Below are 24,915 nucleotides of genomic sequence, written 5' to 3'. Positions count from 1 at the left end.
AAACTAAGACTACCAATGTCCAACCCCAAACTAAAATAACAAAACCCAGCAGTGTAAGACTGCTGAGGACAAAGAGGGGAAAAATAACAAAAAAAAGTTATCTGAGCTTTTGTCACACGTAAAAATAAATAAATAAAAAATAACATTTTGAGAGATGCTAGGTTCTTTTTATATTTTTGCTTTTGTCCGTGCCAAAAAATATACATAATTCATATTGATTATTAAAAAAAAGGTCATGAACGCAAATCCAAATTTCCTAAAAGTTAAAGCAAGACAATACAGCTCCTTCTAGGTTTTGATCAGTAGAAAATGAGCTGAAGATGAAGCATATTAGTTTTTATTGTGACAATATTTTAGACGTTATGAAATAAACTAAATCTAGAATTGCAGCTCAAACAGATCAAAAGATGTCCATCATGTCATAAAAATGTGGAGAAGTACTTCCAGCTAAATAATAAGCCAACCTCACCCAGCTTAACCTCAGGACAGGTTTCAATTTTGGGTTTTAAATCGGGTTTTCAAAGCAATTCTATTTTCTTTTTTAATTAGATTTTTTCCCTTTCTTTCTTTTTAAATTCCCAGAGTAACTTGGTTGCTACATTATGCTGCATTTGTCCTTGAGAGTAATACAAACCTCTGATTAGCCCTGCTGATCTCCATGGGTGAAATTAGCTCTTTAGCATGGAGCTCCATTCACACGGCGTACAACTGCACTGCTCTCTCCATTAGCCTTATGGCCAGACTGCCATCACTTATTTATCCAGGCCTTTGTTTTGCACAACACCTTTTCTCTTCTTGTGATAAAATTGACTAAAACATTTTGATGCAGGGTGACTGAAGTAAAAAAAAACTATAGGAACTACAAATCAAGAGTTTAAAAGGCCCTGAATATTTTCTTGATGAAAATAGTTTTGGTGCACACAAAATAGATTTCTGTGAGAGTAAACCCCTAAACAATGTGTAGTTCTAAGGAATTATTTCAGCTTTTTCACTCAATGGAAGCAGGAGCTGTTATCTTAAAGACACAGCAGACAAAGAAGGATTAAAAAAAAAAACATTTAAAAGTGCACCAACTGTTTTTAGCAATTTGCCAGTATACTATTACAAGGAATAGAGTAAAAAAAAGTATCTTTTCCACAGTTACTGAACTGTTTTTTCAGTGCAGGAAAATATTTATTTTCCCTAAAGTAGTCTGTTGTTGTTCAAGTAACTATTTCAGCTATTTTTTTTATTAAATATCAATTTTTTTTCAATTATTTTTTTATTGTATTTGGTCATGAAAAATCTTTTGTAAGAACAGATAATTTAACTTGAGCAAAAACTGTTTTTTTTTCTTTTAGTAAAGAGGTGAATTTTGGCAATAAAAAGTTCTGGAAAAGTATTTTACTGAGAAAATACAAAAATAAATCTCAAAAAAGATTTATCGATTTGATCAACCAATGTTATAGTTTTCGTATAAAAAAACTCTGTTCAATTATATGTAAAAATAACAAAAGAAAAGTTAATTGATTTCTAATATTTTTTGAAATAAAGATTTAGTGAAGCAAGAAAAATAAGGAAAAATAGAAAACGACATAAAACTTGTTAGAAATTTTCAGATGAACACCCTAAAACGTTTCATCTTTTTCACTGGTGAATTGAAGTTTTAAATTCCATATTTTCCCCACAGTAGGGCGAACCGGATTATAAAGTGAACCGTCAATGATGGTCTATTTTTGGATTGGTGTCATTTATAAGGCACACTGAGCTAAAAGCCACATTATGCAAAACTAATGAGTCACTTTATTAACTGCATTCACATTAACTCTAAACTTGTTTAACATGCTACATGTTAGGCTCTTTAGCTTATTCACAACCTTGTTTACAACATGTAAAAAAATGACAGAGACCGCTGAAACAAACAGTTCTGTGACTATGCTAACTCCAAACATTGTTGGTAAGATGTAAAAAAAAAAAAGAAAAAAGTCTGACACTACAACACATTATCTGCGCTAGCGTATTCACAACAATATCTGCATCTCCTAACCTTATTTGCAAAACATTTAAAAAAACGCTATCGCTAACTACAAACATTACTGAGACAGGGCCTAACCTTGTTAGTATTACCTAAAAATAAATCAGTCTATACTGGGCACCACTTACTTTTAGTGAGGCATCTTATTGTTCAGTCTACAACTTAAATAACTTGAGATAATAAAAAATATAATAAAAAATGTAATTAGCAAGAACATGTTAAGAAAACTGTATTAGAGCAAGAATAGTCTGGCACATAGAATGACAGAGTAATAGTTGTCAATATCTGAATTTAGAATTTTGGCTTCTCTGACGACCCAGTACATATTTCCTATTTGGTACAAGATAGGGAAAGGGTTTAGCTGTCCAGATTCTACAATCCATGGGCGGACTGTGATTCTTTTATTTTTTAAGAATCAAGACTTTTAAGTACAAAAATACAATATTTGTGTTCTGTCAAAGGTATGGATATCAATCGGAGCTGAGCTTTCATGTTTGATTCCTGAACACAAGTCGGTGCGATTACTCCCAACAGGCAGTAGGTAGAGTGGATGTGAATGAACTCCGGTCTGTTAAAAGAACATGGAATCACCCTTGTAATTTAGAGTGAAAGAGTAGACTGCCGGACTCCCTGGGGTTCATGGAACATATTGTTCTTAATGTGTGGACTTCTCCTGGAAAATTACAGACATTGGTAGAAATAACACACCCCTACCGGTAATGTTATGGGCGCTCGACTGAAGAGCTGATGTGCCTAAAGAATAGTCGTAAAACGCACAAAAAAAAGGAAGAACACAGAGTAACCCAATATTACCACAGCCAAACAGAACAGGCTGTACACCAGGAGCTGTGTCAGGCTGTTCCATAGTAAAAATGATGGTTAGAAATGTAGCTAAACAAGTTAGTAGGACAGCAGCTGACATACACAAAGAAAACTGTTTCAATTTATTTCACAAAGACCCAAAGAATAGGGCAACCTTGAAAAAAATCTTGTAAAAAAATCTCATCCCAATCGTCCATTGAGTAGCCACATGTACCATTAAGTATCTGGTCATATCAGAGACAAATAAGGCTGCTCTTTTTATTCCATGGCTCTATTTTCTATTTATTTATTTATCTGTATTTTTGTGCACTCGTCCTTCTCCCTTAAAAAGTAAAAATGAAACAGCAGAGCGCTGGAATGCTTCAGCTCCTGTTTTGCTGTAGACAGGAGCAATATCTTGCTGCGGCTCAGCTCGACTGAGCATGTCTGTGATTGACTGCGTGCGTGTGTGTAAGAGTGTTCGCATTGGTGCATGGCTGTGTGCAGCCAGCATGAAAGGCCCCAAACGTTGGCCTTCTGTCCTGCTGTGCTGACCCCTCCCCCTTGATGAAAGGTAGCTGAAAGAGTATCAGTAAGTGCTGTGAAAGTGTTTGTGTACTCAGGAGACAGGTTGAGGGCGAGAGTCAGTCTCATTCTGCTGTCTTTTCTACTAAACTCCCAACTAAAAACCATTTTAAACTCCTCCTATACTCCTTTAGGGTTTGGAAACGGAAAAAATACCCAACGATGAATAAAATGCACTTGTGTCAATGCAGATACTGCTTACATCAGTGCATTTGAATGCAGCGTTTTCCCAAAGTCCTAATAGATGCAGGGATGGTAACCGTGGAGATTTGAATTGGAATAACATCCTCAGAAAAACATTGTTTTGAAGCCCAAAATTGTAAAAATCTATATTACAAAAGCTATGATAAATTAAAAAGAGAAGAAACCAAATGTAAACAATCTTTTAAAAAAAACACGAAAAGCACATAAAGAAGTGAAAGAATATGTGAGTCATTGCAGCTGGCCTTTATCACTACTCTCTCTTTTTATGTGTTCCCTCTGTTCCTTATGCCATCAGTGCAAAGATGTTGTTATGGTAACAGCGTACCAGTGCAGAGTCAAATCTGAACACTAATCAGTCTTTTACTGTGGCTGTTTTATGTGCGAACACCAGGCCAAGGAAAAAAAGCTCTGGTTTAAAAAAAAAAGGTTATGTTACATAATTTAAGAAAGTAGCTGATATCTGTCACAGATGAAAAGATAACATAACAATTTATTTAGATTATAGATCTCAAACTGAGCTGATTTGTTGATGTAGTTTTGTCTTGGATTCCCAGGATTCATATTTTTAATTTGCTTTTTACATACAGACGACTAGAGCACCTGTGAAAAGTTCAAACAACTTATTTACATTTGTAATTTCTGGCATGCTGGATGCTTCTGTGTATTAACTTTCTAACAAAAAATATTGTATATTTAGCAGTATAAGATGCGGTGTTGATGAAAGGTCTATTTTCCAAATTATGTCATATACGAGGCGCACTGAACTATAAGCGAGGCAAAATAGTCAGACATAAGTCCATGAGTCAGTCAAACTCTATTAATATCGTTCACAGTATTACTACAACTTGTTTGGGAATACATGTTAGAGTAGTCACAATACCAGTGACTCTTAACTTTGTTTGCAACACGTGAAAAAACACGATGCTGCCAAAAAGCCAACACCTGAGCTCTGATGCTATTTTCTACGCTCTAGTATAGTAGAACGTATACTCTCTTTATAAGGGGATCATTTGCCAATACTGGAAATAAGACGGAGTTGCAAGTGAATTCTTTACCACCTTTGGATCTTTGTAAAATAACAAGCAATCTTTTTTTAGAAGACAGACTCTTTGAAGTGGTCATACCAGAGTAAACTATATCCATGTATAATGTATATGATTGTATTTTACCTTTAGAATGGTGAAAAAAACGAATTATTTATAAAATAAAAAATATTTTTGTAAACTTTTTCATACCCGGAAGTAAAACGACTCCGCCTTTGGCTCCTTGAGGGTGCCGCCTATTTCATGATGTCATTCTAGAACCGTCTTTGTTAGCTTGTCACCCACAAAAAAATACATACATTTTTTTTTCATTCAATGTATTCAGATTTTGATACAAAGATGACGTAAGTAAAAAAAATATCTGTTTCCTGAATGTAAAACAAAAGAAAAAGGAAACTAAAATCCATCAATGTAAAAAATATAGATATATTGATGTACATACTGTGTAGCCTGGGAGTTTATCCCCAAAATTTGGCACAGACAGAATGGTGATGGCTAATATATTTATTTCGCGGTGTTTGGTCAAAAAATGCAGATAACACCTGAAGAACATTTCAGATTAGCACTGGCTGTAAACATTTCTTTTCTCTTTGAAGCATAATTTATCAATGTATCAAAAATCTGTTTCCCGTTAATGAGGATCACTTTCGTAGAGACACTTGCACCTTTCCGTCTATGCTCAATAGTCCATGTTAGAGTCAGTCTTCCTAATTTTTCACTCACGATTTCCACCAGGAAATAGTCTGCTCCCTTCCTCCAACAGGAAATAGCCAGATTCCTTTCTCCCCTGGGAAATGGTCAGATCCCTTTCGCCACTAGGAAATAGTCTGCTCCCTTCCTCAACCAGGAAATAGTCTGATCCTTTCCTCCACCAGAAAATAGTATGTTCCCTTTTCCCCCCAGGAAATGTTCTCCTCCTTTTTTCCACCAGGAAATAGCCTGATCCCTTCTCCACCAGGAAATAGTCAGATCCCTTTCCCCACTTGAAAATAGTCTGCTCACTTCCTCTACCAGGAAACAGTCTGATCCCTTTCTCCACCAGGAAATAGTCAGATCTCTTTCGCCACTAGGAAATAGTCTGCTCCGTTCCTCTACCAGGAAATACTCTGATCCCTTTCTCCACCAGGAAATAGCCTGCTCCCTTCCTCCACCAGGAAATAGCCTGCTCCCTTCTTCAGCCAGAAAATAGTATGTTCCTTTTTCACACCATGAAATAGCCTGATCCCTTTCTCCACCAGGAAATAGTCTGGAGTTGCAGTTGTTTAAAGTGAGGAATGAACAATACAAAACACTCGATAGCTAAAAAAGTAGATTTTTTATATGTCCCCTTTAAGTGTGTTACTCGGTGTTGGCCTCTTTGGTGTGTCTTGTAAACCAGATTGTGAATTGTGGTTTTGCTTGAGTTGGGACTCACGTCTTAAGCAGGATAACATGTAATGTGGTTGCTGCTTAATTGACATCTTGGCTTTGAAGAGTTGTGCTCCAGCATTTCATGATCCCACTAGATCCATACTGAGAGCCGGGCGCGGTGATTAACTATGACAAAGCATGGGTTGGAGCGATAAGACAATCCAAACAAACTGGACTCTGGCGGTCAATCATATTCAAGCGTGGCACGGACTCTACAGGGAAAGTATGTCCTATTTCCTGGAGTTGACTTGAGCTTTGGGACCTGTGAGCATTGTTTATTTGCTTATTTTTATTTTTTATCTCTAGGACACCACTGTCAGCTAACAAGGTCAGTTTCCTATGTTCCTGGTATTGTTACATTTGCGGTTTATATTGTGCCCCCATTGTTTTATTTTATGGAACAATAGTGACAGTTTGTTTCGGTAGAACACTCATGTTGACTGAGAGCTATGAGATTTGACTCCTTGAAAGGTAATTGTACACATCTCAACATTCTGTGAGTCCCTTACTGAGACAACAGCAAATCTTCAACAATTACAGGGAATGACTGTGTTTGTCTTAAATAAATAAGCTGTACAATGTAACGAAGAATAGATTTATTGGAAGATTTATTAATGAAATACATTTTCAAACAAGTGTATTCAGGCTCAAGTCATTGTCTAAGCAGCAGTGTTTGGTTTTGTCGACTTTTTAGCTGTGATACTGCTGAACTTTTGCTCAAAGTACAATTCAGTTGTTAGGTTATTATATAACATTTAAAAATCATAAGACTTTCCTCTTTTCTATTATCTAATGTCACCACATTTTGTACAAATGTAACTAAAAGGGCATCTATCTGTCTGTCACTAATCAGAAGATCGTAGGCTTGTTTACTACCTTGCCTGTCCATGTGTGGACGTTGATTTAACCATAAAGACACTGAACTCCTCATTACTTACAGTTGTATTCACTGCATGGCTAATAATATATTAAGCCTTAGTCACACTCATATGGGGGTTAACTGATACGGGTGCTGCTGTGTTTGGGGTCTTTGAGAGGAGTGGCTAAATCTTAATGTGTCTTGCAGTTATTTTGAGGGTCATACGGCGACCTCAACGAATCCATGAAAATGGAATGTATGGTTATCGTTTGTGTGGTAAGTGTAAGTAATTATAAGGGTAAAGTAAGTTAAACGCACTTACGATATACGGATTATGCTGTCATACGGTGTCCTTAGACCCACACTTCAGTTGTTTGTAGAATGTATATGTCCAGCATGTATACTAATGTCTTCGTATGTATGCTAATGTCTCAGTATGTATACTATTGTCTCGGTATGTATGCTAACGTCTTAGTATGTATCCTAATGTCTTAGTATGTTTGCTAATTTGTTAGTATGGATGTGAACGTCTTAGTATGTATGCTAATGTCTTAGCATATATGCTAATGTCGTAGTGTGAATAGTAATATTGTAGTATTTATACTAATGTCTTAGTATGTATACTAATATCTTAGTTTCTATACTATTGTCTTAGTATATATACTAATGTCTTAGTATGTATGCTAAGACATTAATATATATACTAACGTCTTAGTATGTATACTAATATCTAAGCTTCTATACTAATGTCTTAGTATATATACTAATGTGTTAGTATGTATGCTAATGTATTAGTTTGCATGCTAACCCCTTAGTATGTATACTAATATCTTAGTTTCTATACTAATGTCTTAGTATATATACTAACGTCTTAGTATGTATACTAATGTATTAGTTTGTATGTTTACCCCTTAGTATGTATACTAATATCTTAGTTTCTATACTATTGTCTTAGTATATATACTAATGTCTTAGTATGTATGCTAAGACATTAATATATATACTAACGTCTTAGTATGTATACTAATATCTAAGCTTCTATACTAATGTCTTAGTATATATACTAATGTGTTAGTATGTATGCTAATGTATTAGTTTGCATGCTAACCCCTTAGTATGTATACTAATATCTTAGTTTCTATACTAATGTCTTAGTATATATACTAACGTCTTAGTATGTATGCTAATGTCTTAGTTTCTATACTAATGTCTTAGTATATATACTAATGTCTTAGCATGTATGCTAATGTCTTAGTTTGTATGCTTACCCCTAGTATGTATACTAATATCTTAGTTTCTATACTAATGTCTTAGCATGTATGCTAACATCTTAGTTTGTATGCTAACCACTTAGTATGTATACTGATGTCTTAGTGGTCTAATGGACTGTGTACCATTTACCATTTAATTTGTAGTTACAGAAAAGATCAATGGAGTATCAGCGCAAGCGTACCATGTGAAAAAGCGGAACACAAACCAGAGTCTGAGACTTCCAAACTAGATTCTGAATCCATTTGGAAGGTGCAGTGACCTCCAGGCTCCCCAATCAGACACTGTCCTGCACAGAGCAGATTTAACTTCTCTCTTCATATCTGCAACTGGGAGGGAAAGAGGTTGGAGCTGAGTGAGAAAGAGCAAAAGATGGAGTGGCTCTGTCTGTCCAGTGGCTTATAAAAAGTCCATTATGGTGCACTTCTATCAGTTTGGGCTCTCCCAGATGGACCCCAGAGTAAATGGACGACACCAGAGAGCTATAAGCTGAGATTTGATATATAGAAATAGCTGTGTGAGTGTGTCTCTGTGTCTGTGTGATTATGTTTTCAGGGTGTCTGCATTCAATCAAAACTGCAACCGCAAAAGAAGAAAAAAAGCCTAATAGTAGTCGACCGTAAACATTCCCTTTTAGCTCTGTTTTGTGCAGGTGACTTACTTTACACTGCTGTTTCATAAGGGTAACACATGCTCGGCACTGCCTCACTCACAAACAAGCATGCATGCAGTCTTCCTTGCAAGCATAAATCCCAGCTCAGTCTGACAAAAAAGCCTGCAGCTCTAAGTGGCTCTGGCACAATCCCCTTGACCAGCCTGCAGCTTTAAACTGCTCAAAACTGCTTATTGGATGAGCTTGATTTATTAGTTATATTTACTTCTTACTCTGTAGATGCATGTGTGCCGAGTGTGTCCAGTACATTAAGGTACTGTATGTTCGGACTGTGGTTCTTAGCTCGTCTGCAAGTACTTGTATGCTCACTTATGATCTCCCATCATCATTTGCATTGGACTAAGGATGCTGAAAAAAAAACATGTCCTGCTGGATAATCGGAACGACATTTATGTAGATTTTATTCCATATTTATCATGAAAAATTACATATTTTTTGTAAATTTTGTGAAATGTTGACTATGGATTTGACAACTTTTTAATTGGTAAGATTCAGTACAGTCACTCAATTGAACTTTTTTAATGTACTTTTTTATGTAAAGCTAAAAACTAGGGGCCACTGGAGATTATGGTATGTAGCACAAGGTCAAATGTCGCATTTGGGAAGTTAGATTTGTTTCAAAAGTATTCTTTGTCTATAAAAGGTCCTAAAATGGTGGAAAATACCCGCAATACTGTAATTAATTGATGTATTTTATTTCAATATTGCAAACAAAAGTGTTTTTCATTATTTGTTTCAAGAAATTCTGATATTTTCCACCATATTTCGTCACCTTTTCATAGAATGTAGAAACTTGTTTAGTTTGTTTTTCTTGACATGGATTTCACTCATCTAATAGGCTAGCCCAAGCATTGCACTGATAGGGTGGCAGTGAAATGTTGCTGATTTATCAAGAAACCAAAGAATTGTACGGATAAATCAAGAATTACACACGCACAAATTGGGGTGAGGCTATTTTCTGTCCGTACATTTTGCTCTGCAAAGTTGCACCTTAGCCTTGAACTGTAAGGGTTGCCATCCTTATTGGACTTCAAAAGAAGGGTTAAGAGGTAAAGATGGCATCCACGGATGAGCTTTGGTACACTTTTCATGTCATAAATAGTGGAGTTTTCCCCCTGGAATTGCAGAAACGGCTGAAATTGCTGGAAGAAAGTAGGCGTGAAAGGGGGCTGGACGATTAATGAAGTATGTGATGATCTGTCCATTTAAACGCCGACCAGAACATTAAACAGTATAGTTGGGTTCGTAAAGGTCAGTGCTCTAAGGGGCTTATCCATATTGATCTCCACATTCATTTGTGGTGAGCACAGTGTCCGTCTGAAACCTCTTTTTGTGCGCCAGGGAGAAACAAACAGAAGTAGGAAAACCAGCGAGATGGAAAACCATCCTAAGATTGAAATATTCATGCGGTGTGTTTTATGACATGTGTGACCACAATGAGGACGTGTGATCCTTTCAAAACCACCAGTTCTCAGTAGGGCTGCCGCTCTTAAACAAAAACAAAGCTGACGCCCATCGGAGAGCCCTCAAAGCCTCCCGTTGACTGCTGCATCAAAAAACACGGGGTTCCTTCAGAACATCCCATTAAAGAAAAATGAGTTGAAAGGACAGTCAAGAAATTCTATCGAAATGCCCCTTTACCCTCCCAACACAAACACACAAAGGAAAATATACACACGACCTTTGAAATCCCCTTTAGTTCCTTCAGTTTTGCGGCTGACAGAAGAATTTTACAAAGTACACCAATTACACTAAAAGGAAAATAAAGTTAAGCTAATGATCTGTCGCAAATGCTAATTGAGTTCTTATTTGTTTTTAATGATTTTCTTCTCTTAAATTTTGCTGATGCGTATCGCTGAGTTAAAAAAAAACAAGTAGGATTACATTGATGAGTGTGAAGATGAGTGTTTGGAGCCCAGAGGCATAGAAAATACGTGTATAAGTGTCGATTGCAAGCAGAACAGAAATTACTCAGGTTTAAGTGTTTTTCTATAATGGAACTATTTCTGTTCGAAACTGTTAAGCAAATGTACCTGTATTTGACCCGAAGGGTATTTCAGGGCATTCTCTGCTGCCTCCTTTGTTGAGTTTTTTTTTCCCTTTGATATAAAACAACTCGATTTTTTTTTTTAAAGAGAAAAAAAATGTTTCTCTGTTAATTGATTCTTTTAATAAGAACTTGTAATTAATCAAAAGTCGGAGTGACACTTTGTGCACAACTCTCGTCGTCTAATGTTCTTTCATTGACTGGTTTCCAAAAGACAAACCAACATATGGGGTCAAACCAGGATCAGCTTAAAGTGAATGAAACAGTAATGAATGGCATTGTACATTTGAAAAAAAAAAAAAAAAATTAGAAAGCAGTATTAAACTTGAAATTATATTTGAAAAAAATAACATTGAAAACTTGAAAGTATTATTGAAAATGTATTTAAAAATTTAAATTTGAAATTTGAAGTTTTCAGAATTCTTTTTTTTTTCAAATTTTATAATGCCACATTTTCAAAATTTTTTTCTAATTCACTTTAAGGTGATCCTGATTTGACCCCAAAATCACTGCATTAGTTTCAGTTGTTAACAGAAATGAATCAGGTGAATGAAACACACAGAAATGTAGAATCATTAAATTAACTCAGAAAACAGACAATTCATTTTTAAAAATTATATTTAGCTTTTTTCACATTTTAATGATCTCAGTGGATATCTCAATTGGTCATTTGCAGGACTAGTACTAAATAAATAAATAAATTAATAAATTATATTAAATTATATTTAGCTTTTTTCACATTTTAATGATCTCAGTGGATACCTCAATTGGTCATTTGCAGGACTAGTACTTGTGGGTCCCTAGCTAGGTAAGACCAATGAGTTATATAGGTTAGCTTGTTGCATACGCAAAGTTGGGTGCCATATTGGAAAGGGCCAGATGTCGGCTCACTGCTGTATTACAACTATATCAATTATTCTTTTTTTATTTGAAAATATATGAATCTCATCAATGCTATTATGTGAAAAATAGTCCTTTTTAAATTAACAGAACTTATAAAAAGACTATAAAAAAACTAAAATGTAATGGACATCCTACAAATAAATAAGGACGCTTTATAAAGTTTAATGTTCCAAAGCAATGAACATATCAAGGAAATGGCGTTTGTACTTTTTTAAAATCATTTTTTAAACTTTTTAGGTGAAATTTCTGAAAATTCACAAACAGATGCAGCTGCTAAGAAGGAGTTACCATTTCTAGGAAAACGCTAAAGCAAGCTTCGGCACCCATTTCATACATCTCCACTGTGTCTTTTACTTTCAGAGCAATACGATGATGAAGACCTGCGGGTGAAGACCCAAAGGCCGCGATCAGCTGACCAGCCAGGTGTGTTTCAGGCACAAACAGGTGAGTGTTAGGAGTTAGCGTTCACAAACGAGAACAGCTTGACCTCACTCGGCTGTATAACTGAAAATAGTCAGCTCCTCATAAATAATTGCGCTTGAAGAAACTCCAGGCGTCCGCCATCTTTGGAGATTCAGATGCATGAATCTCAGAGAATATGTGACACTTTGTGTGAGGGAGATTTTAAAATCGTACATAATTAAAAGGAGTGGAAAAGACAAATTGAATTATTCATCGCTTGATACATTAAACTTGAATGCCATAGGAGAAAGTGTGCTCGGCCTCATTTGTCTCCGTGCCGTCCTGTGATAGACAGGCAACCTGTGCAGGGCGGTATAGAAAATGAATGGATAAATGAATAAAAATCACAGCCAGAGAATGGCAGCCGGGATAGACTGGGATGGAGGGAATTTGCAATATTCATATGAACCAAACTGGAATGATTCAAATGCTAGGTTCAGCTGGCAATCATATGCATATAAACAGGTTTCCATATTCAGAGCCAATGCATTGTCAAAAAAGGAGTTCCTACCAAGAGGGAAAACCCTTTTCTGGATTCTGCAGCCCCCTCCTCTTCGTTTCCCCACATTCTTCCATTCCTCCAGGCGTATGTGATGAGCTTAAGCCCTGACTCACGGCATGTTAATGAAGATGTAATGCGATTAACGGACATGCAATTAATTTGATTCCCGTTGTTACCACGTGACGACGCCTCCATCAATGGACGCAGAGCTCACAAACAATTGGAATCCCTTGACTTGCTGTTTGCCAGTGGCGGAGCTGGGATGAAGCATGGAGGAAGGTTGCTATAGGAGAACAACAGTGTTAAACCGCTTTCTACAAAAGTCAAATATCTTTGATGTTCTACATTATTTAATGTTATTAAATTGCTATTTTCAACATTCATGCTTTAAATCAAGCATTTACTCTACATTTCTCATGCTTTCAATCATTCTGTAAAGGCGCATTTACATTCAAAAGGCTTACATGAGCTCTTTGTCTCTGGAAATGATGCGTTTCTTCTTCAAATGATCACTGGAATCTTACAAAGAAAATCCAACCAGCAAAGACGGATACTCTAAATCCACATTAGCCAAACTGGAAAACAACCCCTTGAAGTATAAAGAACAAATTTACTTTTGATTACTTCAAAGCAGAAATGTATATAATTTTCCTTGAGGACCCTCTGCGATAAAATTGTGTTTTTAACATTATTATTGTGGCATTTTTCTCAAGATGCAGGACATGGACAAAGAAAATTAAGATAAAAAAAATTGGGGGCTGACAAAGATAAAAAGACTACACTGTAAAAAGTTAAATATTGGAGCTTTAAACAAAAGTTCTGTAATTTTTTAAATATTAATTTTTATCAAATTAAAAATGTAAGGTCAGGCAACCATCAACTCAAATGTTTAATTTGATGACAACTAAAAAAACTAATGCTGGCAATTGACACATCAATTGATCCAATGTTTCATTTTTACAGTGTATATCTATTAGGATTGGGTATTAATTATAATTTCTAGAATCGATTCCCTTCACAAGAGCCTGAATTGATTCGATTCTGATTTTTTTCGATTCTTTAATTTAAGTCAATTTTGAGTTTATACGTTTAAACACATTTGTTTAGAAATACATTGATAATCTACCGAATATATTTATATTAATCTGATCCAGTTCACATACTGTAGAATGTATTAGTGAAATAATAACATTGTTAATATCATACAGTGTTACATGGATTCTCTAAAGGAGAAGTTTCAACAAAAATCATTAACATTGGAAACATTGTTCTGCTTCTCCTGGAGGGCGTTTCAGTTTGGCCACTAGGTGGCGATCATGCTATAGAAGCACACCTTATTACAAAAGAAGAAAAAAGTATGAGCAAAAAACGAGGCTTTAGACCACAAATGCTTACTTTCAAAAAGATTTCCTTAATAGAGTTTAGAAAATTCCTGCCTGTGAGTTTAATAAAATGTTCATTTAGTCAGCAATGTATGTTTAGGTTAATCGAGCGCTAGAATTAGCCGTGCTATGGGAAATTCCATTAAACGTTTGCATCAAGCTAGCGGACTTTAGCGGTATATGCTAAATCAATTTATATTTTTATGAATCAATTATTGATCTATTAAGCTTAAATTGATAAATTTGATTTTTTATCATCCCAGCACTTATCCATGTACATCTCTGTTTTTCTCATCCTACAGGCTCAAAGCTGAATAGATAGCTCTTATAATGCTTGGTGTTTTTGTTGCACCCATAATGTTTAAGCTGGGTTCACACCGCACATAGAAGCGCCGCGAAGTCACCGCAGAAGCGCCATGCAGCTATTGTTTCAGTGTCTGGTCTATTTTTTTACATGAGTCGCGTCAATACTGACGGGAAGTTACGCCAAGACACATGAGAAAATCTGGTCATTTTTTTTTAAATATAAACAATTTTTCACAATAAAATACTGCAATTGACAAATAGGATTGTATTTTTGTATCAAATCTGACTGTAGTGATGAAAAGAAACACACAAGAAACAAACAGACAGACGATTTTAAATTATTTGTAGAAGCTCTAAATAAATACAGCGGAACAGAAGCGCCTTTTGACCATTGTAAAAAAAAATTGCATCTGTTGTGAATTGAAAGTGAAGTGGATTTCGCGTGCATACCGCTTCGCGGCGCGAACTCGGTCTTAGGTTATGGGTGTGAGAGGCTGTTGCCAGCAGGAGAGTGTGTAAACAAAAGGTTGATGGGAAATGGGGGAAGGTGGATTTGTGATGAACTCCGGCCACTTAACAGAAACCATGTCGTATAGAATTACTTTTTTTAAGCTAAATACAGCATAGTCATACTATATAACCCCTGGAAACACTTTCAAAATTAGGCTTTTAAATTAAAAATAGTTTAATTCAATGCTATATATATATATATATATATATATATATATATATATATATATATATATATATATAAAACAATGTATATATACACTGGTATGTACATGTATATATGCATATTTATACATATACATATATAGATATGTATATATATATATGTATGTATTTATTCAATTAAGGGTAGTTGTAAACCAAAAATTCTGTCTCCTTGATCCTGTTCCAGCAGATTTCTTTTCCTTTAAATAAATGTCCATGTGTCAAATGCTGGGATATTGGTTGAGGTCAGAGTTTTGCCGACTTCTTTGTGTGACTCCGCTCAAGGGGAAAGTGTTTTGTCGAGCCAAAATGTTCTTCGTTTGTCCACCTTTTTTATGCCATAATATACCTGTTTTCATCGTAAACCAAACAAAGTGCTTCACACATAAAATAGGTGTTAACACAAAAACACAAAGTGCGACTGAAAAGGACAAAACATTAAGTTAAAAAAAAACCCCAAAAAAACAAGCCAAATAAATCTTATTCGGTTCACGCAATGGTTTTGTTTTGGTCCTGGCAGTGTTTTTGTCAGACTTTCCCCTCATTCATTCCATGCTTGTGGGAGGCCATTGTTGGAAATAGTCAAAAACATCAATTGTAAAGTGAGGAGAATGGACACGAGAAGAAGGAATTAGGAGGCAAGAGTATTTATTTTTGTTCCAAAGGCACAGAAGTTCCTTCACATTTCTCACCAGAATAAGGTGTTCACGAGTTAATTAGGAAAGCGTTTGATTTTAGTCCTCGTTTATTAGCACTAATGAACTCCTTTAGTAGATGTGGCTGATAAATTTGTTTAAAGACATCAGTAGGGAACATCCAAACATATATTTTTGGAAGTTGTATTCATCAGTATGACTAAAATCCTGTCCACTTTTATTCGTTTATGTTATTGACATCAATTGTGAATTACATTAATGTTTTCTCATATTCTGAGAACTACAGCCCGCTTTGTTTTATGTCCAACATTTCAAGAATAAACAAAACTTACTTAACTTTTTTTGGTTATTGATCTCTACAAATAGGGCTTTAAAGGTGACATCAGTTGGTACTCATAACATTATTGACAATTTAAAAATAAACTTGTTAAATTCCTGAAATTGTAGCCTGAAATCATATGTTTACAGGTTGAAACGAGGTATTACAGTTGGATTTTGCGATCGATCAACTGGTGCAAGTCTTGCCTCATGTTCTGCAGCTGCAGTATAAAAGCCCCGCCCATCTTTGATTCTGTAACGGTCCATCAATATTGTGTTAGCTTTAGCATGGCTTTTGGAAGTTTTGCCTTTATTTGTCAAAAAATCTACTGACTTGTACAACTTTCCGGTGGACCTGAAAGTTAGGCAACAGCGGTGGTGGAGTGGTGATTGATTTACAATGAATGTTTCACTCTGGATTGTTAGCTTAATGCGTTAGCATTTATTAGCTATGATCCTGGTGTCATTCTACCACTCAGATATGGGTCCTCTTCAGCCCTGCCGGTCGGTGTTGGGTGAATATATGTCTCTTGTGCCAGAATATATATCCCCTTTCGCTGGCATTGTTGATTTGTTTTTGTGAGCATTATATATTATATACAGAAAAAAATCCTCAACCTCCACAGAAAGGTTTGTGGTGAAACCATAGAAATATAAGATTATCACTATGTACATATCACACTATATTACATTATACAGTTAATGGATGAAACTGGCATCACTTACCATTATCATTTTTTGCATTTTTCAAATCATGCGGTGAGAGTGCAGTCAGCCTCCAGCTATCCGGTTATGTTACCCTTTAAAAATTCTACAAAAAAATGAGTTTTTTTCCTCTTTATCTGCCCTTTTTTACCCTCAAGTGACGTTTGCAAAACAGCCCACCCACGTCCTGAATGCTTCGGGTTGGGAAATAAAGACGACTTTCTTTTCTTAATCAACAGGATTTACATGTAGCTATGGCTGTGCTTACATTATACAAATATGCAAAACTTTATCAACATTCTAGAAATACACTTGAAATAACATAGTTTTGCAACTGTTTTTCCATTAAATCATAATTATGTGAATAAACACAAACCAACTCATGCAGTAAGTCATTCAAAACACAGCGATGAATGTGAACAATACTTTGATTATGTTCAAATTTTTGCCGCGGCACTAATGTACATGATCATCTATCAAAGGAGACGTCGGCATCTTATTCAGGCCAATGGGACTTAAGTCAAGGCCCATGGGCCGAATCCGGCTCACAGGGTAATTATATCTGGCTCTTCATGTCATTTTATATTATTATTCTTAACAGCCTGATGTTATCTTGCTACCTTGCTGAACTCCAGTGTTGCCAGAATAGGCGATTTCCTGCTCAAGTGGGCGGTTTAGATTCTAAACTTTTGGGCTAAAATATCTTTGAGATGTTGAATTTACTTAATGTCTACCTGGTATAATTTTGACATCATATATTATTATGGAGAGCAGAATATTGAACGTTATTTAAAGTTTAAGTTGATTTTTTTCTGGAATAAAATCCCTTTCATTTATATTAAAAAAATGATGTTTTAAAACTTTAAAAGTTTTGACAATTTAGTTTTCTTATGTGTTCAATAAATGTTTATCCTGTTCGGCCTGCAACCTTCTGTGTGTTTTGGATTTTGACCCCTGCATTAGGCAATGTTAGAATTATTTCATAGTTATTGGAAACAACTACTTATTATTATTTACTTGAAAGTGCAGTAATAGTACACTATTAAGTGTATTTTGCTCAGTCTACCTAGAGAATGATGATGAATGGAGTTCAGTAGAGGCTATATTAAGGATAAAGTACGTTCAATAAACTAGTTATAACACTTGACCAGTTTACTTTGCAAGGTTAACACTGAGGGCATACAGGTGGACCAAAGAGCAAACAGGTGACATTTTAGCATTCACCTTATTTTCCTTATTATTATTTCATTTTCTATGATCACTTGTTTTGAATACAACAGGCCTAATTGGTGCATAATGTCAGCAAGTGATATTTTTTTTCCTTACTTTGACATTTAACATTTTTTTTCAGTCACAATTATCATATTAGAAGCTATTTCAGCATGATTTCTACAATGTATTTATACCAATATGTTTTTTGTCAGCAGTCGGCCTGTTCTGTTTCATGAGAGGAGGCTCTGTTGAATCAGCTTCCCATTCCTCAGGAATAGCAAAGCCAGCATGATCTGAAAATGGGTGGAATGCAGGATGAAGGAGCTGGATATTTTTACTTTGATCTGGGTTTCCTCCTGCAGTTCCCTTCAAATCTGGTGAAATACCGAAGAACAAGCAGCTGTCCAGAGCCAGCCTCCCAAGAAAAAAAAAAAAAAAAAAAAAGTGTCTTTGAGGTTAAAAAAAAATGTCATTCTAGACCAGGGATCTGCAACATGAGGCTCTGGAACTACTTATGACCCTTTTATCACTCTATGGTGGATCTTTGGCTTCTAAAATACTTTTAATAAATGAGATCAGTTTTATTTAGTCATTTATGTTTATATTTTTAAACCGAGGTGATCTTAAAATAGTAAAATATCTATTTTTTTTTTTGTACGACTGCTGGCATTACCATCAAATTAAGCAGTCGTGTGCATTTTCCCCTCCTCATAAATGTCAGAAAATCTTTCAAAAGATGGTAAAAGGCTAAAAGGATTAGAGCTGAAAATTATAAAGGAAATAGTATCTTCTGCTGCACAATAGTGTCCAAATTATGTGACATTCTTAAATTTAATTTATAGATTTTTATTAAAAATTAGATTCTGCACAAAAGTTCTGATGTTTATATTCTATTTAAAAGGAGAAAAAGAATGAAGATGCCATCCATCCATCCATCTTCTTGACCGCTTTGTCCCAGTCGGAGTCGCGGGGGTGCCGGAGCCTATCCCGGCTACTGAAGGGCGAAGGCGGGGTACACCCTGGACAGGTCGCCAGTCTGTCGCAGGGCCTCAATCACACACCCATTCACTCTCACATTCACACCTAGGGGCAATTTAGAGTCACCAATTAACCTATGAAGCATGTTTTTGGACGGTGGGAGGAAGCCGGAGTCCCCGGTGAAAACCCACGCATGCACGGGGAGAACATGCAAACTCCACACAGAAAGGTCCCAGCCGGGATTCGAACCGGGGCCTTCTCGCTGTGAGGCGAGAGCGCTAACCACTTGCGCCACCGTGCAGCCCATGAAGATGCCCTGAAGACATAATAACAGAAAAAGTTTTTTTTTTTTTTTTACCTAGTTTTTGTTTTTTAATTTAGGTAAATCTGCTGCAGCAGGAGGAACCTTTTAGACGCAGAGTGTATTTTATTTTGAAAGGAACTTGGACTGTATGTGCAGTTGTCAAAAGTAAAAAAAAAATAAATAAATAAATAATGTTTAACAATATTATGATTCAAATATTATACAAATCTAAAAGCTTCGTTTGATAAATAAATGGCCACAAAAACCTAAATTGGGCTTTTACTTTGAAAGAAACTGGCCTAAATGGCTCCTTTAGCACTTAAGGTGAAAGAGCCCTGATTTAGACACTTAAAGCAAATAAATGCATATATTTGTGCATATATTTTTTTTATAATATTTTATGTAACTTGGCCTGAATCTATAGGTCAGAGGTCTGCAACCTTAAACACTTAAAAAGCCGTTGGGTCAGTTTCTCACTGACTACAACCCAGTAGGATTTTTAATTCACCCTTAAGAAAATAAAAACTATTTTTATTTATGCTATTGTTGCTTTTAAGATAAAAAAAACAAACTTTTGTGCTTTTAGCTAAATAAAACACAAATTAAATAGTTCACAATTTTTGATTAAAGTTCACATGACTTCCTTCAAAATAAAAGACTCCCCGTTTCACATAGGATCAACTCAGTGCAGCAAATCTAGTTGTGTGAAGTGTAGTTTCAGCAGTTATTAAGAAAATAAGTTATTTTACAATATTCTGTGCAAGAAATTTGTTAATCCAGTTAAAAAAAAGAGCTAAATGAAGTGAATTTTGTACAGCATAAAGTCCCCTAAAATTATTTCAATTTGTTTAAGAAAAAGAACAATGTGTTAAAATCTGGTGTGCTTAAATTCTGGTTGTGTTACTGTCCTGAAATTTATATTCTTTAGCATATGACGCTCAAAAATCTGTTTGTTGGTATGTAATAGTGCTGGGCAGATCGATTAAAAAATATTGATAGTATCGATCTCAAGTTGGATCGATACTGACCCGCAGATATCCATATTTCTACTCTTGTTTGAAACTTTTCTGTACCTGCAAAAATGACTTAGCTGGGTTACTTTTCACCTGTTTTTATTGTTTTATTTAAAGGCTAGGAAGTTACAAATGATTTATATTTCCACCAGTTTGTTTTTTAATCATTAAAAATGTTGAATTGTTTTTATATCAAAGTTAGTTGTTTCTTTTGGTTTGTAGACTGTTTTGCATTCACTTTTTATTTAATTTCAAGTTTTTATTTTAGTGAAATATTTTATATTTAATTAAAAATGTTGTCCTAATTCTGTTTTTATGTCTATCAAGTCATTAAAAAGGGAAAATTACAAAAAAAACACATTCATTGCCATTAAAAGCATCTGGGATTTTGACGTTCATGTCACATCCACAGCATTAACAAAAAATATCAATATCGGTATTGATATCGGCGATGTTGACCAATATCGGAACGATGCCCAAATGCTGAGTATCGCCCAGCCCTAACTTGTGATAGGTCAACTGTTTGTAAATGAGTTGAATACAGTTTTAATTAGTTTTTGTTTGTCTACTTTAAACGCTAAAGTTACTTTTAAAAGACAAAAACTTTTTATTTTTCTTTAACCAGAGAGTCACTGTAGAGAGATGTAAACGAGCCACACAGAGTCACGGGTTGGAGACGTTTGATCTTGGTGGAGGGCTACCTGGGCCATGCTTTTGTAACAACAGCATAATACACTCTCGTGTCACAGAAAACAGCGCACATTTACGCATCTCATGCGTAAAAGGTGTCAGACTATTTTCAAAAGTTCCTGACATTTCTATTTGTTCAGGCAACAGACTTTTATTTGTCCTTCATCATATTGATCTAACTTACAATTCAAAGCCTGTCCTAAATCCTCACTGCGGTTTGTGCCTGCTATCCCTTGCACTCAGTTTTAGTAAATCACCCACAAATGTTAACTAAATTGCATGTACATGCAATCTAAATGTGTCTACATTCATTTTAGCACTTCTAAAACACTTGTGTTGTAAATGTTGGGAATTCCAAGCAAAATGTGTTGGTTATTTGTAGCCCTAATGCCTAATCTGACCATCTTGAGGGGACATTTGCATAAACTTCTGGTTTTATAGTACATTGTTGACTTTTTTTCTTAGACTTTCCACAGTCCGTGTATGAAATGACAGGCTTTTGATGAATTTGTTTGAAAGAGCAGAAATAAAAAGTGTGCTCAAGGAGCCTCTGGGGGTCTTGATCCTGTTTTGCAATTAAATCTACCATTAGCTTTAAGAGGAAAGACAGCAAACATCCTCATGAGTGAAATACAGCAACAATGGACTTATCTGCTTGAAGTTTGTGACTTTTATGGAAGTGTACATTTTTCCTTTTGTTCATTAGTCCAAAAAAAAAAGGCATTTTTTGATGTAAAAATTATACTCGGCAATGAGGCTGAGAATCAATCTCCACAGCATTGGATTATGTGAAGGACATAATGAACCTCTGCTGTCATTACATTTCCTATTATGTTTGTTTGATTACTGCAGCCACTTAGTGCTTTCATCATCTCCCAGGATTCTGTATTGATCGCATCACAGCTATGTTTGTTTTATTATTGAAGACAGATTGGACTCCTGTCTCTACAGTTCTAAGTGAAACGCTTGTGTTATACAAGTTAAACAACAGTAGAAGTGAGAACTGGTAAAACTTTTGGTTTGATTAGAATTAGGAGAAAAACACTGTTGTGACGTTTGCCATTCATCTCTAAGAGCAGCTTTCTTTGTTTTGTCAACCTGATGATTTTAGTACACATCTAGTATTTGTCATGAATGGTGGCGGAGTTGGACCAAAGATACAGAAGACTTGGCAAGGTGGCAGAAAAGTAAAACATTCAATAAATAAAGTAAAACCTGACAAAATCCCATGCAAGCAAAGAAAAAGTAGCATTACGGAGCAGAGTAGATCACCTGACAAGTATGAACTAAAAACCAGAAACGTAAATAGGCTGAGATTGATTAACTAAAATAAGACAGCTGAGGATGAATTAACCTGAACATGGTAAGACTGACACGGAAAACAGAACATGACAAAACCTAAGCCTAGAATCATGACAGTACACCTCCCCAAAAGGGCAGATCCCAGATGCCCAAAACACCCATGAGTAGGGAACCCCTACTAGCAAATGAAAAGTCCAGAAAACAGAGCTCCTGCATCCAGACCCCCTCAAGAACAGGCAGAAAAGGAGTGGTCCTGGCAACATTCCTTCAGAACAGGAAATACAGCCAAGGGTATGAGCAGCGACCGTCCTCAGGGACAGGGAACATGAATGATCAGCCCTGGTGACCCTCCACAGGGACAAGAAGCTTGTCCCCCTCAGGAACGGATTTGGTGGACATGACTTGAATATGGCTGCAGGAAAACCCATCTGGCGTGCCATGGCGTGGACTGCAGTGGCAGAGAACCTTGCACTGCAGCAAAAAATCTCCTGCTGGGTCCAAGGTGGTCAGGTCATTCTGTCATAAATGGTGGTGGAGGTGGACCCAAGATGCAGGAGACCAGGCAAGGTGGCAGAAAAGTAAAACATTTAACGAATAAACCGAAACATGACAAAAACCATGGGAGCAATGAAAAAGTTGTGCAACAGAGCAGATGATCTGACAAGATTGATGAACTAAATGAAGACAGCTGTGGATGATTTAACCTGAACATGGTGAGACTGACAAGGAAAACAGAACATGACAAGAACAGGTACCCCTCCTCAAAAGGGCAGATTCCAGATGCCCAAAACCCCATGAGGATTGGACCCATATGAGCAAAACAGAAGTCCAGAAGACAGAACTCCTGCAGCCAGACGGATGTGAGGGGTATCAGAAACCCCCCTCAGTAACAGATGAAGAGGAGCGCTCCCGACGATTCTCCCCAGGAACAAGAAGCTTTACGGATGTCCAAAATGGATGAAACTGACAGGGAAAACAGAACATGACAAAACCTAAGCCTAGAATCATGACGGTATTCTCTTGTTGCCCTTATGTTTTCAATCATTCGCGTTCAAATTTCAAACATGCCGTCCTCGCTCCCCAGGTGATCCAGCAGCTGAGGAATGGTCGCAGTGGAGTGTGTGTTCTCTCACGTGTGGACAAGGTTGGCAAGTGAGGACGCGGTCATGTGTGTCTTCTCCCTACGGGACGCTGTGCAGCGGTGCCCTGCGGGAAACACGCATGTGCAACAACACGGTCTCCTGTCCAGGGGAACCTGGGATCATAAGCTCAGGTATGTCCTAACGCCCACACCCTATTGGTCTGCTTATGGCCTGTGTCCCATTCAAGAAAGAGTCATACTTTTTTTGTCAAATCTGTTCACTGATGTCTAGAAGACCAGACTCTGTGGAGTCGAGCCTTCTGCTTCAGCTCATTTAATGGAAGCAAAAGTAGACCATACCCTCTTGGGTCAAATCCAGTACTGCTCTCCAGAGTCTCTCAATTGTTAATCTCGGTCAAATTTATCTCCAGTACATTTGTTTTGCATAGTGAGTTTAACCACAAAGACAAAAAATGCCTTTAGAACCAGACAGTGAGTTTCTGTGAGATATTTATGGCGGGACATCAAAGTGGGAAAAACCCTAAATCGAATCCATAATGGACGGAATCTAGTAATCATCTTTATTTTAAGATTATTTGAGATGTTTCAAGTTGTACAACCCCTAACTATACACTTAATACACGTTTCTTAGACAGTCATTAACATTTTCACACCTTCCTTTCTTGTTCAAACTCTATATAAGTTCAAACCCTTATAGAACAAGTCCAGAATTTTAGAGTAAAAACAAAGATTTAATTGAATTGGAGATTTATCTTACTGTGAAGGCTGAGCCACTGAATACAATTGAATACCGATTAACTTGTGAAGTACCTAGTGATTTCTGTAAAAATTACTGACATTTTTGGTAACGCTTTATAATAAGATTCCTAAGCAAGCTTTATTAACGCATTAACAAACATTATCGTCTTTATGGGGTGTTTATAAGACTTGTATTAGCACAATAAGCCAAATAAGGTTTGTTAACATACTTTGTAGGATTCATTCACATCTAAAGTGAGACCATTGTCTACAAAGGCCATATTAATAAGCTGCTTATGAGCTTGACAAATGTATTAACTATCTTTGTGAACATTAATACTGAGGGTTTTGCAGAATCTCATCTAAAGTGTTACCCAATTTTTTTACAGTGTAGTTTTAGAATTAACTCATAAGGTCCCCCACAAACACACACAAGGGCACATGAACCATTTTCAAGTATCCTTATCTTTACGGAATCCACTGTTTTTACGAAATTATTAATGAAACTGAAGGATGTTGTCGATGTAAGAATGTCAGATGAAAGAAGCTCAATCTCATCAGTCAAAACAACAAATGTTTCTGTTAATCTCGTTGGGCAGCTGAAAAGAACACAAAGATGTGACCTAGCTTTGAAGTTCATGCTCCTTTACTTACATTTACCGTATTTTCTGGACCATAAGCCGCTACTTTTTTCCTAAGTTTTGAACTGTGCAGCTTATATAA

General features: G+C 36.1%; 1 protein-coding gene across 21 annotated transcripts in view; it reads left to right on the top strand.

Annotated features, from left to right (window-relative positions):
* Positions 1-24,915, top strand: part of adgrb2 (adhesion G protein-coupled receptor B2) — a 346,501-nt gene that overhangs the window by 141,783 nt on the left and 179,803 nt on the right. For 19 of the 21 annotated variants that reach the window (XM_024293614.2, XM_024293574.2, XM_024293665.2 and 16 more), the window contains 2 exons: positions 12,169-12,252; positions 23,437-23,625. In XM_024293614.2, coding sequence (XP_024149382.1) covers positions 12,169-12,252; positions 23,437-23,625 — 273 coding nt within the window. The remainder of the gene's footprint in view (positions 1-12,168; positions 12,253-23,436; positions 23,626-24,915) is intronic. The other 2 variants (XM_036214184.1, XM_024293674.2) reach the window with 2 other exon arrangements.

Source organism: Oryzias melastigma, linkage group LG11 (assembly GCF_002922805.2).
Source record: "Oryzias melastigma strain HK-1 linkage group LG11, ASM292280v2, whole genome shotgun sequence".
In the NCBI taxonomy this organism is placed as follows: domain Eukaryota; kingdom Metazoa; phylum Chordata; class Actinopteri; order Beloniformes; family Adrianichthyidae; genus Oryzias; species Oryzias melastigma.
This window is presented reverse-complemented; position numbering and strand designations above follow the sequence as displayed.